Source organism: Pezoporus flaviventris, unplaced genomic scaffold (assembly GCF_033815535.1).
Source record: "Pezoporus flaviventris isolate CSIRO_AGI_PZ_B2104156 unplaced genomic scaffold, CSIRO_AGI_Pfla_v1 ptg000006l, whole genome shotgun sequence".
In the NCBI taxonomy this organism is placed as follows: domain Eukaryota; kingdom Metazoa; phylum Chordata; class Aves; order Psittaciformes; family Psittacidae; genus Pezoporus; species Pezoporus flaviventris.
This window is the reverse complement of record NW_026892554.1, coordinates 2,626,352-2,645,374: the sequence shown is the minus strand read 5'-3', so window position 1 is coordinate 2,645,374 and position 19,023 is coordinate 2,626,352. Positions and strand designations below refer to the sequence as shown.

The window sequence follows — 19,023 nt, the reverse complement described above, 5'->3', positions numbered from 1 at the left end:
ATGCTTCTAGGAGCTGAGCTGCTGTGGCAATATTCTCTTCATCAGAAATAGAAGGCATGCACTGTTTAAGGTGTAAATGCAGAGGTAAGGTGACAGTATCCCAAATGCTGGCTGCCTGATCACCTGCCTTGCTCCATATATTCTTCCAACTTGTACTTGTTGGGAAAACAAACTTTCCAAATGAATTGTTGTCAATATAAATGCATTCTGATTGCCAGTGCCACTGATGATTCTGCGGTTATGGGCAAGAATCTAAGTTTATTTCCCTCTAGGGCCTTTACAGAAAGCTGAGGGAGATTAACCGGTATTTTAGGCAGCTGAGTGTGAAATACTGGTAGGGTCAATAACTTGCCCCTGCTGCTGTTCTGTTAGCTGTCGAAAGCTGGCAATGAGACATGTCAGTGCGGAGTCAAGTGCAGGTCTGATTGTACTGAGACCTCCAGCCTGGACTCTCTGACTTCTTGGAATATTCTTCCCTGCCTCTGTGTAATCACAAGAACTCCTTGTCAAACCAGCACTGACCCACGCTCCAGGGCTACCCTTCTGCTTGACAAGAAGGGAAAATAGGAAAAGCATGAAGACTTTTTCTAATGAAACTGAGTCTTTCATGATGGAGCAGCTGTAATGACTCATTCAGAAAACACCTCTGCATCACCAGGTATGATGGTCCTAGGATTCACTGAACCACAACTGCACCCCCACAGAAAGGGCTATTCAAGGAGAAAATCTCTGCAGGATTTCCAGATGATCTGCAGCCCTCCTGAGGATTCTCTTTACAGAAGGCTAACATCTGGTTCCAGTTTGGAGCCATCTTCAACTAATCTGAATACAAATTTAATGAATGCCAGTTATTGTCACCATCACAAGTGATTTAAATATGGTTAAGTTCAGCTGATCTTGCCTCCATCTGTTATTTAGAGGTTTGCAGTCACAAGTCCAGTGCTATAACTGATGCAATAAGCCAAGCCAAACAAGCCCTCAAACCCCCACCAAACAGCAAAACCCCCAGGGTTCACAAAGGTAATGGCTAATTTTACCTGTCCAGCCTGCAAGACAGCAGCAGTAACCGGTGACAGGATCACACCCATCTGCATGGCTACAGTCACAACGTTCACTGCAATTAAGACCATATGTTCCATCCTTCCAAAAATATAAATAAAAAAGTCTCTCAGTAATCAGTTTTTTGTTCTAAAATGTGCAAAATCATCCATCATGTCCCTCAATGCTGAGTTGCATTTTTTAAATTAACATACAGGGAGGATAAAAACAACTCAGTGCGTAACATTTCTATAGAGAACCAAATGAGGAATCACTTTAGAAAATGATGTTCAAGCAAATGCAGATAACAGAGCAATAGCTCTGATACAATATAATGCAAAATAGAACACATCTACTTGACTGCCAGAATGCCAATCTGTTATTTACACATGATTTCCTTCAGCCATCCACAGACAAAATGAGACACTGACCTACTGTGCGTTCAGAAAAGCTATGTGGTGGGTGGCTTTAAAGGGGGTGCAAGACCCCTGCAGTTATACTTACAGGGCATGGCTGGTCACAGTACTCCCCTTGCCATCCGGGTGAGCAGAGACAAAAGCCATCAGCTGGCCTGCAGGCTGCTCCGTTTGTGCAGTAACATGTCTGGTTACAGTTAAGACCCCAGCTTCCACTTGAACATGGAATAGAGCAATCCACTCCTTGCCAGCCTAAGGAAACATATGAGAGAAGATTTGGGATGTTTTCATGGAAAAAGCAAGGTAGAGGCAGCAGTTTGAAAAGTGCAGATCTTTGATTCTAGGGCCGGTTTCCTCCTCATCTTGATGTAAATGGGGCAAATGTCTTTAAACTGACAGAGGGTAGATTTAGATTAGACATTAGGATGAAATTTTTCCCTGTGAGGGTGCTGAGGCGCTGGCACAGGGCGCCCAGAGAAGCTGTGGCTGCCCCATCCCTGGCAGTGTTCAAGGCCAGGTTGGACACAGGGGCTTGGAGCAAGCTGCTCTAGTGGAAGGGGTCCCTGCCTGTGGCAGGGGGTTGGGACTGGATGAGCTTTAAGGTCCCTTCCAACCCAAACCAGTCTGGGATTCTGTGTTTCTATGATAAATTAAGACTATCTTGGAGTCAAAGGCTGGCCCTATTTTTATGACCTCCCAACTTCATCCGCTAGCATCTATACATACAGGAGGGTGATACATCACTGTGCTGGATGTTCACCAGATTCAGGTATACCTCTCTGGGACCTGCTTGGACAACACAAGATAGTGCAGTACTGTCTGTCAGGGTAGGGACCTGCTGATCAGTGAGAATGCAAGAAACTTGTCATTTGATGCTGCCTGTTTCTTACCTTGTATCTTTTTTGAGAATGCTGTTTAATACAAAGAAGCTATGACACCTGAAAAAAGACCAAGGCCATCGTTTCTAACCATTAAGGCTCAAATCTTAACTACCAGCTGCACAATGGCTTTCATTACACTGCAGCTGTATGTAATGGAGTTGAGCAGTAACTCATGGTTTATACACCCTCATTAAATGGGGCTCTACAGTGATCCATTAATTCCTGTTTGAAATGCCAGATTTTATCGTTATTTGCCTCACTTTTGTTTTAGGGCTTACGCATGCCACACAGGCATAGCTCATGTTGGGATTCTGGGGGAGGGTACCACTCGCTACACAGGGAGCAGAAGAGACACTGCTATGGAGCAGTCCCAGAGTTCTCAAGTGGTTACTGAACACATGGCTTATGCTCACTACCAAGCAGACAAGGGAATTATGGACATATGTGGGAAGCAAAGATGTTAGTCTTGCAAGGATACTCTGGATCAGGGAAGACTTCCTGTTTCCCTAGATAAAGGACAGCCCCATCCTGCAACCCCATGTCAGCTCAGGAGACAGAAGGTACCTGAACATTTAGATTAGATATTAGGAAGTTCTTCCCTGGGAGGGTGCTGAGGCGCTGGCGCAGGGTGCCCAGAGAAGCTGTGGCTGCCCCATCCCTGGCAGTGTTCAAGGCCAGGTTGGACACAGGGGCTTGGAGCAAGCTGCTCTAGTGGAAGGGGTCCCTGCCCATGGCAGGGGTTGGAGCTGGATGGGCTTTAAGGTCCCTTCCAACCCAAACCAGTCTGTGGTTCTATGGCTCAGGTTTCACTGTGTTAAGGCACAGGGAGGACAGGGAACTGAGGATGGCAGCAAGGGCAGACAGCCAGAGCCCACTCCACAGTAACCGAGTGCAGGGTTGGCAGCTGGGATCAGCTGGAGCCCAGATTACCACGAAAACCTGTGGGAATGAGAGCAGCCCAAGCTGGAGGCAAGCAGTCTGCAGGCAGGGTCAGGCCTGCTGAGGATAGCCATGGCTGCCACAGCCCAGTGCAATGGGCTAAAGACTAAACAGAGCCTCTGCCCCCAGCCCACTTGTGTCACTCTGGCCATGGAGGGGGGAACATGGAGGGGCTTTGGATTCTTGGAGAAATGGGGCTGCAAAATGATAGAGAAGAAACCCAGCAGCCTGGGGATTGCTCGGCATTTCCTCTGGAGAGGAGCCACAGATCTGTGAGCACACTTAGTTCTGTGACCTGTTCTTGCAGCACAGCAGGGAAGTCTGGCCCCCGCTCAGGGCAGAGACAAAACATCCAGTCAAGCCCCTGTTGAGTTTTGATACTTGGGCAGACAGTTGAATTACCGACAGGCACAATAAAATAGTGGAGTTAGTGACTGCACAGCTGTGCCACTTGAAAAGGGGAGCAGCACTGATGCCAAACTGCAGACAATTGTTAAATCTGAATTTTGTTTACCTTCTTTGCAATAGCACAGACCATCCACAGGGGAACACGCACCATCATTTTTGCAATTACAAACTGATGAGCAGTTGGTTCCATAGGTTCCTGCCATGCAGGTAATGGTGCAGTCATCTCCCTGCAAACCCAAAAACATCAGAGTGAGCTGAAGGAATTGGAATCGCAGGAAATTCCCATCTCTGCACAGGGAGGCTTTCTCTTTCAAAACAGTGAACAGTGTTATGAGCTGATTGCTGAATCTTCAGCACTTGAGCAGTTACCGCTGCTTCCCATGATTATGATGCAATTAGTGCTTTGATTGACTTGGAGGAAAGGGACAAGTTTCTGGCATTCATTCAGCAGGAGGTGGGGAAGTTACAAAAACAAACCTCCTAGAACAGATGTCAGATCATTAAGCAAAACATCACTTACAAAACACTAATCACAAAATATACAGTCTGAAACTGTGCAAAGATTGCTCTGCAGTTCTTGGAAAATAGATTCTAAGAATAGGGCTGTTAAAAAGCTAAAGGAGCTCGTCCCTCCTCGGCTTCCACAGGTTGGCAGAGAGGGAAACTACACAGCAGGTGCATGGGACCTGTTTGATGCATGGCTGGTACCTGCATTTGTTTTCAATTAATTTGAATGAGACTGTGGCTTTAGGAAGAATGCTGAACAAGGAGTGATGGGCACGTCAGAGAGAGGAGGCACACAGCGCCAGTCTCTGTCCTGTTTCTGCTTTAGGTGTGGCAAAAGTAAGGGTGAATACTTGTATGTTACAAAAACAGAGTATTTCAACAGTAAACTATGGTACTGTATGCACTGATTGACTGGTGTGGCTGAGAGACAGTTCTTGCTAATGCTGTTCATCTGATGAAACGACATCATAAAAATGGGAGCACAATTCCTTTAAGCCTACTTACTGAGTCCCCTAGTCGGTTCTATATACATCAGCGTATACAGTTTGTTTCTGTTTCCTTTTCTTCTGTGTGTAGTCCTGACTTTCCCATCACAAATTAGCTCTGGAATTTACTTTTTCAGTGAGTCAAACTTCAATAATTTAGTTCTATGTCAGAGAAAGCTCTCCTACTCCAAAGTTCAAGAGTAACTACATTGCACAGTGTGACCTATACCATTGCTCAGGGGAAAAGATACTGGTCAAAATGTATTTTTGGAGGTGAGAGGCTCCACTGTTTGATAGGAGGATCCATTTATCAGGAGATAAATGCACACAGTGTCAGCTTCCCTATGCTGTGGCAAGTACATCCAGGAGCCTGTATATCACAGCCTCAGACACTGAGACAGTAAAAGGAAATATGAACAGATTCTTGAGCACCATAAACCCCATATGCTTGCTGTAGCAGTTCTGCCTAGCACCAGGATGACTCAGCCTATTTTATACTAAAACCTTTGGTTTAGGGGAAGTAAAAGAAACGGATAAAATCCATGTTGCTCAGAAGTAAATCCTTCAAGTCCCTGATTTTTGAGTGAAAGCAGTGTTTGCAGAAGATGCTATCTTTGACCTTGATGGAGTAAAACAAGTTCCCCCGAAAAGGCCTGGCAGTAAAAGATGCTGTCTTGACAGGCAGAAAATCCAAAGCAGGCTGCCCCTCATTACCCTGCCAGCATGCCTACCGAATGAGCTTGGGAACCCAGAGCCGAGCAGGATGGCAGAGGGGCATTCAGTCTCCACGGCTAATCAATCCTCTGCCTTTCTCCTGTGTGTAACAATTAGACAGCCAATTAGTGCCACTTAAAAAGCCACATCTTGTGTGAATGAAACTCCCAACTCATTTCATGTACAACACAGAACTGCTGGTACTGGTAATAATTTCTATGACAACTGACCTTATCGGAATTCGAACTTGTGATCTGGAAGTGAAAGAAAATTCCTTTGAAAAGAGAAATAGAACAGAGTGATGTGGAGCTAAAATATCCCCTTGGGAACTGGAAAAGTGCCTTGAAGGTGGAAGTTTGAGAGACCAGAGGAGGTCTGGAAAACTGCAGGTTAAGAGAGGAATGACCAGGTTGTCCCAGGCTTTGAGCAACCTGGTCTGGTGGAAGGTGTCCCTGACAGCGGCAGGGGGTTGAAACTGGATGAGCTTTAAGGCCCCTTCCACACAAACTATTTTGTGTGTTCTACAATTCTGTGACTAACTAAACCAGCATCTGGGCCATGGGTTGAAGCAGAAGGTGGATTTCCAGTTCCTCACTGACTTTCTGTGATTGCACATCAGCTCGTGTTATGCAGTAAGCTCCTGCTGGCCATGTGCGCAACAGGCTGGTGTGGATTCACTGGTTTTCCATAGGCTTACTCTGTGTGGAGGGTAGTCAGACACAGACACTTTGGTCATCCCAAAGAAAAGGTGCTGTCCACCAGCTTAACACCAGGCTGCTTCATCTTTATGCAGCATGCGTTTGAGTTTTGGCCTTTGCTTTAATGTGCTATACTTTATGCACTAATAGAAGGTGGTCATTCCGGCTGTCCACCCTACACACACTCACTTTGCAAAGAAACTTTAACTGAGAAAATAACTGGCTTAATGAGGTTTCTGTCACTGGGTTTGACAAGCGGGACCTTCAGAGCTTGCCGAGTGACAACTGCCAAATACACTTCACTTCTTAATTACATAAGAGGAAAATGCACTTGAACTATAGCACTGGCTCTAAGGTTTTATTAATTATAAATGCACGCCTCGTTATTAACATTTTGAACTTGATTTGGGAGGGTGACCTATGAAACAAAATGCATTCAGGTATTGTTAAAGATATGGAAATTCCACTTCCCTCTTCCTACCTGCCCTAGTGAATAAGGCTGAGGTATATGTCCATCCAGTTGTTAATGAGGTATATGTTCTTTCAAACTGATTTCAGCTGTTGTGGATTGAATCTTCACTCTTGCAATCTGGTACTTTATATTTCTATCTGTTTAGTAAAATTAATCAACAGCTGTGCTCCTTATGTTGATTATTCTTTCTTCTATTAAGATCAGGAGGTTAATGAGAGTAGTGAAAAGCCTGGATGTGGTGTACGTGATAGGAAGGAGTAGCTAATTCAATCAAATGTATACCCCTGAAAATGTTAAAGCTATATTAAGAAGTCTAGCTATAAATAACTTGGTATTTCACATCTCTGTTTTCCAAGTCAGAATGATCCATATGGACATCACAAACTTTCAGAAGTGCTTCGTTTCCTTCATCATTTTCACTCGGAAAACCTCATTTATCGAAATATAACCCTGAAATCTATCCAGTGTACCCGTTCCTAATTTCAGGGGTCAGATCTGACTCTAACATAATGGAAAAATTCTCTTCATGGGAATTGGGACTGGGGCCAGCTCCAGTAAATGCCTGGCTCCATGTATGAATGGGATGTTCGCGCCCTCTGCTTTGTATTCACCTTCCCAGTCTGGGAGGTGACACCTCTCAGCTGCTCAGAAGCAGAGTGAGCCTCTTGTTAGAACTCTGAATCTGACAGGAATATCCCAACATGGAAAAGATAAAGGTGAGGGATCAGTGATCCCTGGGACCTTAAAGAGTCAGCTTTAAATCAAAGTGAATGGTGGCAGTAATGTAACTAATACCACCCATATGACCTTCCATACCTTGAAGTACTTCAGAAATACTAACTGTTGCTAAAACCAGACAACAGACTTTTCTAGCGCCACGAGAGGTTTGGGCATACAGCTCTTGATATTGTTAATTCTCCCCTACATAGCGAGGGTTAGGCCCAAGGATCCAAACTCCATTAATAACTCAGTCTACCAGCTCACCATCCATCAGCATCAAATATTAATAGACTCGGAGGGCCAGATCATACATCTTTCTGGACGGCAGTCAATAACACGTCTTGTTTCTGTTCAGGGAGAGGGGATGATTTTCTTCCACAAAAATTATTGTTGTACAGTATTAGTAGAGCTCCAAGACACACTGCTGCTGCCTTAGGTGTTAGCTGTGTTAACAAGCTCTGGATACCTCACAAAATGTTTTCCCTGGATTAATGTTGCCCCAACAGATTAGATTGCCTGTTTCTGTTAAACGGACATTCCTGCTGTAAACGATGACTGACTCCCTTTAAAATCTTTTTTTCAGTGTTCAGCAGAAAGATTTCTATTTATTCCTGTACATTTTGGATCAGGCCTTTAAATCAGTGAAATGCATTTTGATAGGGGAAAGAAAAAAGGTATCCTAGGGCATAAGGGGAGTTAATAACCCAGTAATGGTCAACACCACCTGGCAATGTCTGCACCCATACCTGGTCTGGCTCAAAGTGTGATTATTTAAGGATGGGGAATTAAGGATTGCAGAAGCAGCTACAATCTATAGGAATAAATTTGCCTTGGGGGGGGGAAGCCTGGTTGCACTGAAGTCAGTGGCGAAACAGAAAATCATTTTTTTCCAGGCCTCTGCAATGTAGAAGACTAACAGGATGTTACTGAGCTTGGCCTCAAGTTTGCAGCATAAAGACCTATGTGACAGGTTTGTTCTTAAGGTTTAATCTGTCAAGGTGCTGAAAATCCTCGGCTCCTGTACAGATTGTGAGGGGGACTGCCAACACTGGAAGGCAGCATGTTGGAACCTTTGTAATCTGCAGTGTGACTCCAGCTGATCGGAGATTTTTAACACGGTATCTGGTTCCTCCTTCTCCCACTCCTCACCTTTCTTTGTGCCAGATGAATTAGAGGTGCAGCACCTGCCACCAGCCACAGGGAAGCTCAGTGCTGGGTTCTCAGAGCTCGCAGCGACGGGCATTAAATAGAAAGAAGGGCATGGTGCAGTGCCATATGTATGCGATGATAAACAGATCAGAGAGACAAAATGCAGGTGCTGTTTGTACTGATGTCTGCGTGTCCAGATAAGCTGATCACTATGGATTTAGTACGTAAAAGTACACATTTATGTGTACACACATTACACAGCACACCAGTGTGCTGGTACAGTGTCTGTGCACCGATGCAGATCACAGATACAGTTCTGTATATTTACTTATTTGTGACATTTACAATTAACCCAAAGTGGTTCTCCACAAACATTCCCTCAAGGTAAACATATGGTATCCAGCAACACAAACCGTCAGAACAAACTAATTTCCTTAATGGTGTTCTAGTGGAAATTAATGTGCTCTTCATAAGCGTGTTAGCAGCAGTAGGAAACTGTACTTTTACCGGTCTTCTCCTCCACCCCAGACTCAAACAATTTATTCATGACCTTACTACACAGCATCTTTAGTTTCCCAGACATAATGATGTCCTCTGGCAGAATTCCCTTCCCCTCTGGGTGTTACTAATTACTCCCTGCAGATGCTATTATTGGTGTTAATGATAAAATGCATGAAGAAAGGCTGGGGAAGGATCTTGTGCCCGCACAAGCCAAGTGTTCACTTTGCAGGTAATCACTTTTGTTAAGAACTGACAAATGTTCCTGTATTCACTTTGCAGCATTACACAATGTAGCTGTGCTAGAATTTGAAATACGTCTGAACCGGCACAATGAAACCATTGATGACTTTATTCCATCTCCTTTTCCCTTTGCCCTTTTCATGGGAGAAGATGGGGTAAGGTGGAAAGGATGGGAAAGAGCTTTCTTATGTTTATGAAGTGACTTTGCAACTCATGGCTCACCCGAAGAGAACCAGGCAGTCCTGAATGCTGAAGTCTGTCATTAAATCATAAAGAGCTTGAACAGCCATCTGCAAAGCTTTCCCCAGTCTGCACCTCAGTAGCACCACAGCCCTCTGCAAGTGTACTGTCAAACCTGGACATATCATAAGGACTAAGCACAGCTTCCCTTGGGAGTGGGAAGAACTTGCCCCTTTGCTTCCTAAAGTCTTACAAGGATTTATAAACATTTACAAATGGATGTCAGCATTTTATTTCACCTCTGGATTTGTGCTAATATGCTAATTCATACAGTAAACCTCACAGCAAATGCCAGGTTCAGAATTAGTCAGCCTGACACTGATTTGCAAATTTGGTGTTTCATCAAAAACATCCAGCAAAAGATGCACACAAACAAAATGGAAACTTTACTTAGAGAGTAGTCAGTAAAAATATTATAAAGAATGTTAATTCTAAATACTTACAGGACTTTATTAAATGCTATTTAATTTCATTTTACTGGTGATAGCCAAAGCTGGGAGCACTGACCGTGAGGGGAGTAAAAGCTACCACAAAAGAACTGCAGTTTGTTATTTTCCAAATCATTTGTACAAAATCAAGTTGAACTTGGTAGGTTCCTATTTTATAAACCCAAATGTATTTGCTGCTGCTGGCATAACACATGGGTTTTGGAGCAACAATTATCTATCCATCTTCCCAGAGGGGACCTTCCCCATCATGTTGACCTTGGGAAGCCTTTAGCCACAGCTTAGGAAAGCCTCTGATTAGGACTTCGCTACCTACAACATGATTTGTATCTATCAAGATTAGAGAACTTGTGCATCCTGTCAGTCTGGATACCATGTATACATATGTAGAGCTGGAATTAACTGCACAGAGCTTGTGGTTTCCAGCACAGTAAAGCCCATCTGTAAGGGTTTTACTATGGAGGATGCAAGGATCTGTGTGTCCCAGGAGTCAGGCACTGCACGTGGCTCAGGGTCCTTTCAGACTGGGAATCCAGGGCATCGGCCCTGAGGTCTCATGTCTGAATATGCCCCTATCCCACTAACTCATGGGAAAGAGGTAAGGGAGGCAAGGTGCACTGCTTGCAGCAGAGCTGCCCTGGCTGCCCTCATTCCAGGAACAGAGGTTTTTTTCCATAGGGTATTCCATGACCCATGTACAGTAAACCCACACAGGCAAACTAATAGACACTGTGTGCGGGACAGGTCTCATCTTTAGAAGCCCAGAGTGCACAGAATCTCACCACTCCCCTGTCCTCCAGCATCTTGGCTCCACCACGCTTCATACATCCAAGAGGAACAATAAAACTGATGGTGGACTGGTGCTGTGTAAGAGCAAAGCCAGTAAATTCCAGCTTTGTGAGGCTATTTTCTTGCCTCAATGAAATCAAGTGAAGGCAAATACAAATAGAACTCCCATTACAAAAATTGGATTTTGCATACTAAACCTCAGCAAAGCTGCGGTTGGATTTCTGTCAGTGAGCGCTTTAATCCCCCTCACCACCAGGGAATAGTTTTCAAGTTTCCACTACAAACATGCCCAATATCAGTCAGTTATCTGCAATTAAAAAATCCATTCCTACTGTTCAAGCTACCTAAATATGGACATCAAAAAACAAGAAAGAGAATTCAATAAAGAGAGCAAGGGGGGATTGCACCCTCCCCTCTGCTTCCCGTAAATCAAAGTAGCACTGTTGCTGGCCAGAGAATCTAGACTAACTTTACAACACCTGAATATCTGCCTGGTTTAGTATTCGGGCCTTAACTGCAGAGCACTAGTGTCAGCAAGGCAATGAATACAGCATCATATAATTAAATGTATTCACCAGGAAAGTAGCGAGGAGAGTAAAAAAGATGATCATCCACCTCTGAACATGTTTTTTTTAATACAGTCAGCACTTTTCACCTAATAAAATATCACAGAACACATTTATCCAGGAGGGACCTCTCCCAAAATAGGAGATTGGATTTAGACTGGCTAAAACAACTCCTACATCGTTTCCTCGGGACATCTCATCGAGTGAGAAGGAGCATCATACCTGAGAGGACAACCTCCCACAGGCAGGCTGTAATGGAGTACAAGCAGCACAGCCATGCACAGCTCAGGAAACATGATGGAGGTTCAGCTAAATCAGATGATGTTCAGTGCTTGGCCAGCCCCAGCAGTTGGCTACGGAAACACAAGATATGAAAAAAACCTCCTAATTCTGCAGGAGATTGTTGATGGAGCAGATATTTCAGGTGGAAATGAAAATATCTGTAATACATGGGTTTAGATTTAGTTAATGGGAAGAGATACTGCATCCAGCTCTGGGGCCCTAACACAAGAGAGGTGTGGAGCTGTTGGAGTGAGTCCAGAGGAGGCCACAGAGGTGCTGCGAGGGCTGGAGCAGCTCTGCTCTGGAGCCAGGCTGAGAGAGCTGGGCTGGGTCAGCCTGGAGAAGGGAAGGCTTCTTAAGGCAAGACCTTAGAGCAGCTCCAGTGCCTGAAGGGGCTGCAGGGAACCTGGAGAGGGGCTTTGGACAAGGGCCTGTAGGGACAGGCCAAGGGGAATGGCTTTAACCTGCCAGAGGGGAGACTGAGATGAGCTCTTAGGCAGAAGCTCTTCCCTGTGAGGGTGCTGAGGCGCTGGCACAGGGTGCCCAGAGAAGCTGTGGCTGCCCCATCCCTGGCAGTGTTCAAGGCCAGGTTGGACACAGGGGCTTGGAGCAAGCTGCTCTAGTGGAAGGTGTCCCTGCCCATGGCAGGGGTTTGGGACCAGCTGAGCTTTAAGGTCCCTTCCAACACAAATCAGCCTGGGATTCTGTGGTAAATTATCAAGTCAGGTCAATCATGTCTGTATCAGGAGGATTACAAAGATACATTATGGGACCAGCTGGATAACCAAGTCCTCTGTTTACTTAAAGAAATTTAAATCTGGAATAGGGCCACTTCACATTTATTCAGATGAGACCAGGAGCAAACTCTCATGATATTTTAAAGTTAAACTCTGGGGAAGCTGTAAAAAGTCTAATATCCGTGGGGCTCATTGCTGCTACTATAACCAGCTTTGATCAACTGCTATTCTAAACTGCTCCAAAAACCATGGCCATATCACAGTTTAATGTCCCCAAAGGTAAAATGGCCCAGGCATAATGTGTATTATTTCAAGTTAGTGGAAAGTATTTACACAGCTGAGAAGTATACACTTGGTACCTGTGCTCTTCGTGGTGTACTCAACAAGCTACTTATGTCCAAACCACAGGAAGAAGTGAGTTAAATATGTCAAAATACTAAACTGCAGTCCTTGAATGCTGCTGGTAAAGACAAACAGAACCTATTTCCTCTGCCTTCTTTAAATGGAGGGGTCTGAGTTGGAGTTTACTATGCAAAGGAAAGGTTTTAACACACTCTGTGAAGTTCCATAGTTTTCTTTCCCAGATTTGGGCAGAATAAATCAGTGGCTAACTGAAACCTATGCCATTTGGAACTACAGATAAGCATTGCAGTGCAGTGTACCTCAGAGTGAGAATCCAGAGCAGGCCATGACAATTCTGCACCAGCTATTTTATTGGAGTACCCTTGTCTGGAAATTAGAGATGGTTTCTGCTCTGTCCACACAGCCTGAGTGGCACAGTACAAGATCTACCTTGTAGAACAACTGTGGCCTCCTGACTTCTTTGCAATAATAAATCTGGGCTCTGGCTGACAACTCTGAACAGTTCTGCAAAAAGGACATTAGCAAAACCAGGAAATAAAAGGTATCATTTATCCTTTCAGCCTCTATGACATCCTCTGGCAAGAAGATCCACAGTTTAATTATAAATAGAAAGGAGAAAAATTATCTTTATTTGTTTGTTTCAAATCCACTGCCTGATTTTTAATTGGGAAACTTCTTATACTGTGATAAATGGCAAATAGTCATTCCTTCTCCCCCTTCCCCGGCGGTGTAGGAGACCTCTCACATATCTACCCTTGGTGACCCCTTTTCTAAGCAAAATCATCCCACTCTCCTATTCTCATTTTATGGGAGCCATTTCACAATTTAATTACGCATTCTGTGAAAAGCACTATCTTTGTCTTCAAACCTGCTGTGCAATCATTTAATTGGCTGCCCCTTGTTCCTGTGTTATTAGAAATAGTAAATAACTATTCCTTGTTCACGTTCTATACACCATCTGAAGTTCCATAGACCTCTATCATATCCCTCCTCAGCCATCTGTTTTCTGCGCTCAGTTGTAGCTTATCGAGTCATTCTTTGTATAGAAGCTATTCCATATAAAAGATGATCTTTGTCACCACTCGCTACTTTCATTACATCCTTTGTAAGCAGGAATCAGCCAAACTGTGTGCAGTAGTTTGAGATTTAGATATATTATGGATTTACACAATACCTCAAAAATGGGTTTTTTCCCAACCAGTTTTGTTCTCTTCCTGATCACTCTCACTGTTCTATCTGGTCCTCTGGATTTGCTTGGGTTTTGACCTGTGCTGAGCACACATTTGTGCTTTTCACAAAACTATCCACTGTGATTGCCTGAGCTCCTTCCCTGAATGCTAGGAATTAAGTTAGAACTCACCTTTTGTGTATTTGCTTCATGTTACTTTCCTGTCACCTGTTACTCTGCATTTTTGAACACTGAATTTCAACCTACCCAGTCATGCAGTAACATGAAACCTTTCCCCCAATTTGCCGCTATCTTTATGTTTGATAATCCCAATAGCTGTGCACTATTTGCAAACTTCCTTTCCAAATTCTTCTATAGCTGTGCCATACAATTAGGGATAATGCCCAAGCACAGTCTCAAATCTAAACTTCTCTACCCCACTCACCAGCATGGTCCCTGTAACAGAAGCTGCCAAACAAGACCAGTACATCAGCACATCCCTGAGCTCTTGTTCACACAGACAGGATGGACTGAGTCCAGAAGGAGTGAAATGTGCTGCACAGAGCAGGTATCCCCAGCTAGTCTCTTGCTAAGAGTACTGAAGCCACAGAAGCCACAACGTGGATGGAAAATACCCAGGTATGGAGCTGATGATGCTAACACCTGCATTTGACAGTGGTTCCGAGCTGCACAATCCACAGGTGAGAGGATCAAAACAAAAAAGCATCTAGAAAAGCAAAGATACATCAACTTCAAGCTAACGGGGTTTGCGACGTACCTTCTAAAAGCTGGTAAATAACCTGGCAGTCATACACAGCAGATAAACAGATATCCCCCATCAAACTTCCACAGATCTTCCTAAATCCAAAAACCTTCAGCAAAAAGAGTTCAAAATCTGGTACAATTTCAGTTCCTCTTTGGCATAGGAAAACACAACCAGGATTTTCCATTTATACACTTCCGACTGTAAAGGATAAAGTCTTTTCCTTTGACACTGTAGTTAGACAGAAAATACAATGAAAAAACCCTAACCTGTGTGTTAAATCCTATGCTTAGGTGGTTTTAATGAAGTCAGTTTGCAATTTGAACTACCAGGAGAGTCAACTACCAGCACTTTTACGCATAGATCCACAGATAGTGTGGATAGAGACATACCCATTTTGAAGTGTAATAGATGAAAAGAGACACTGTTATTGGCAAGTTTATTCCCCCTCAAAATTCAGGTCAAATAACTCAGTCTGAACAGAATATTGGGCTCTGCTGATTCTGAATGAGGCTATAGGAACTGAAATGCAATTTGGCACAGCCACATTGCCAATCAAGGATAAAATAGAGGAAATATGTCAACTAGCAACAAAGGCAGAGGCAGCCAGGCTTTCTGTATGAAGTTGGTTCCTTTGGACCCACTTATGAAAACTTTGGAGTTATTCAGGTAAACAAAACTGCAGCAGAGCCCAGAAGTAGAAGTAAATATAAGAAAAGGAGGAGACCTGGGATTTGCTCACAGTTCTTATCAACTTATAGACACGGTGTGTGACTGAGTAAGTTCTCATTAGTAGAGGCAGTCACTGAGGCAAACTCCACTCCTGTATATCTGGGGCAATCCTACTGAAGCTAGCAGTTGTGTTCAGGCAAACCTGGGCTGACAAAGTGGAATTTGAGCTGTCACAGACAATTTCTGAAGCTTTTACATTGCTAAGGGAGCGAGCAAACAAAATAAAACAGCAGTAGTTCATAAAAGCATCTGAAAAAATGCCACTGAATTCAAAGAAGGGGATGTATTTTCCACAACTGAGGGACACCCACCATGTCTTGTGCATCCAGTGACCTTGTTAAATACACCGGTACAACAGATCACCTGCTCAAAAGCATACAGCAAAGGCCCTGGTGTGAGAGAAGACCCTTCATTAGGGCTCATGTAGCCAGGTGCTGCCATGAATGCTGTCGGGGGTTAGGAAAACACCGGCTCCTAAACGCTGCGGCTGCCGGTGCTCCAGCTGGAATGTCTAATTGGTGAATAGGAGCCCCGGGGGGAGAACACCAACAAGCCTAATAGGCATCAAGCACCTGCTTCATCGATATAAAAGTCAATAGTGGAGCAGCTTAGGCTGAAAGCCTGGGAATACACAGGTGGCCTGCCCATAATGATCTTCCCTGTTGGGATCGGAATGTAGGATATTTTCTCCTGTAACAGAGCAGAGCTGGAAGAATCCATTTATGAGCTGTTATCAAAATAATGCTTTTGGACCACATCCAGTTTCTTTGCGTTGAGGTGATGTTCATTGTTTCCTAGTCTACATGTGGCAGGGCCACCTCAGAAGTGGATTGGCTTCTCAGAAAGGTACCTGCCGTTTAAGAGAGATGCAGAACAATCTGGGTGACTTGCAATGCTTGTCCTAGAATCATACAATCATGGAATGGTTTGGGTTGAAAGGCACCTTAAAGCTCATCCAGTTCCAACCCCTGCCATGGGCAGGGACCCCTTCCACTAGAGCAGCTTGCTCCAAGCCCCTGTGTCCAACCTGGCCTTGAACACTGCCAGGGATGGGGCAGCCACAGCTTCTCTGGGCACCCTGTGCCAGCGCCTCAGCACCCTCACAGGGAAGAATTTCTTATGAAGGGTGCTGTTTCAACAGCCCTGAATACCTCTGCTGCTTGTCCTCTGAAAAAGTCCTATGGGGACTTTGAAACAGAGAACACAGCCATGCCACCAAGCTTGACCTGGAGCAATGGCTTGTGAAGGTAAAATGGAGCAAGAGCTCAGTCTGCCAGCAAATTTGCCAGTCACTGCTGATAGAAATGCGGTTTGTGATGTCAGTACTGATCCACAGTGAGCTGGACTGAGACCAAAGTCATTCCGTGCAGGCCACTGCACAGCCAAGGGAAGATAATTTTCAGTCTGCACTGACCTGGCCAGGATCAGCCCTAGTAGCCCTGGGATGCAAAACTTTATAGTCTGTTACTGGTCCCAGTGGCCTACAAACCCCAGCCATTTTGTGCACATAAATATCTACTTCTGTATGCATGGAGAAGTGGGTAACAAAGTTCAGAGGTCATCAATGAAAAGGGACATCAAGATGCAACTCACAGGTAGTTTTCCTCTAGTCTATAAATATGCAATAGTCCTGATAGGTACAAATGATCCCTGACCAGCTCTGTTTATGTGAGGAATGTATCAAAACACTGGGCATGAGATGTTTTGAATTCATGTTAATGAACTCAGACCTTCCAACATGCAGCCAGGCTGATAGGAAAACTTCAATACAACTGGGAAGTGACAGTGCTTTCCTTTCAAGAACAGTTTTCCAGCTCACTCTTAATTAGGCTGTATGGAACAGAGGGGTTCTTTCGTTGCCTGCTTGAGATCCTCTTCTTGCTCTGCATCCACTTGTGAAGTAATTTGTAAGCCTAAGAAAACTGATCAGGTGGTTTTTCAGGTTTATCTTCCTGTAGAAGATATCAAGAAAATGCAAGTCTGAAGGACAGTGCATTCCTCAGAGTCCAGAACCTGGAAAGGGGGATGTAGGACACACACACAGATAGCATAGAGGACCTGATTGTGTTATTGTGACTGATGGTCTCACTAGTATTCTCGGCTTTATCTGCTTTTCAAGCACCACGTGGATATCATTTGTAACTTTTCTCAACACGGTTTCCAAGGGCACAGTTACATATTCTATTTTTTTGAAGTTATTTTAGTTGAATTTCCTATATCCCAGTGTTTCACTTTACCCCCAGATCTAAACTCCCATCAATATTGGTTATCAAAGAGGCTGCATTTCCTTCTTGCTGACTTTGGCAAAATGAACCTCTCCAAACCATTCAGAACACATTGAAACTTCCAGGTCTTTTTGCTGTTCCTTCAGGTGCATCCCACTACTCTCTTTGTAGCCGAGCTGGGACTTTCCCTCTTGTGCTGCTTCTGGCATCACCAATGATAGTTCACCTTGGGCTGGTTTTGCCTCTCCGCTGCCTGTGTCTCTATACTTAAAGGCTAGCTGAGGAATTAGTCCTGGCTACGGGTAGGATATTCCCAAACACCTTAAAATGAAGTCTGCTAAGAACTTCTGAATAATTGAGGGAAAACAGGAAAAAACCTATAAATGGGAAACAGCTCCAAGTCTAGGAGCATGGGAATCAATTTATTCCACTTCATGACTTAATATTCAGTCTTTGTTCAGGCAAAATCCTTTCTTTTTAGGGAATGGATGCATGGTACCTTTAACCTGGTTGTGCAGGGAGGGGGTTATGTGAATTTGAGGTCCATGAGCTCTTCTGAGTGTCCTTTGCTAGCAAAGTGTCACAGGAGACCTGATAGAGAGACGGTGTTCCTATAATTGGGAAGGAAAGGCTAGGGGACTAAGGATATAAATCTGTGGAAAATAAAGCTCTTTTAGCCCCATTACTTAGAGGACAATTTATTGTACTTCATGGTATCATAGAATCATAGAGTCATCAAATGGTTTGGGTTGGAAGAGACCTTAAAACTCATTCAGTTCCAACCACTGCCATGGGCAGGGACACCTTCCACTAGAGCAGCTTGCTCCAAGCCGCTGTGTCCAACCTGGCCTTGAACACTGCCAGGGATGGGGCAGCCACAGCTTCTCTGGGCACCCTGTGCCAGCGCCTCAGCACCCTCACAGGGAAGAGCTTCTGCCTAAGAGCTCATCTCAGTCTCCCCTCTGGCAGGTTAAAGCCATTCCCCTTGGCCTGTCCTTACATGCCCCTATAAAAACCCCTCCAGCTTTCTTGGAGGCCCCTTTAGGTACTGGAAGCTATTGTAAGGTCTCCACAGAGTCTTCTGTTATTAATTAATAATTCCCTTACTGCCAGCTACAACCCATGCTCAAACCCACCTGCATAGTGAGGATGCCTTATCATACCCATCGCCACTACTGCCAGCCATTCACAATGGTTTTGAGACATTGGATTATGAACACAAATAGGAAACCAGTGAGAAGAAAATGCATCTTCCTTGTGCACCGAGGTAATTCCTGAAATGAGACTGGGCAAACTATTGCTGTTGCCTGTAATACTCCAGTTAATTGGACAACTGCTGTGCCAGAAAAGCTTTTCCTCACCTCCAGCAAGTAAAATTTATACTGGTGGCTGGTAACAAGAACATCTTGATAAAATGGTTGAATTTATTTTATAACTATAAATGAAAAGAGCTCTTAACAAAGGGGGGTAACTGATATGCTCCGTAAATCAAGGATAAAAGGACACGGGCTCTATTGAAGATTTTTTCCCCTCGTCTTCTCTTT

The 19,023-nt window shown here is 44.2% G+C and overlaps 1 protein-coding gene across 3 annotated transcripts in view; it reads right to left on the bottom strand.

Annotated features, from left to right (window-relative positions):
* The window catches only part of MEGF11 (multiple EGF like domains 11), a 265,958-nt gene that overhangs the window by 53,325 nt on the left and 193,610 nt on the right, over nt 1-19,023 (bottom strand). For all 3 annotated transcript variants that reach the window (XM_061446583.1, XM_061446582.1, XM_061446584.1), the window contains 3 exons: nt 3,789-3,909; nt 1,543-1,706; nt 1,038-1,140 (listed from right to left, as the gene is read on the bottom strand). In XM_061446583.1, the coding sequence (XP_061302567.1) occupies nt 1,038-1,140; nt 1,543-1,706; nt 3,789-3,909 (388 nt within the window). The remainder of the gene's footprint in view (nt 1-1,037; nt 1,141-1,542; nt 1,707-3,788; nt 3,910-19,023) is intronic.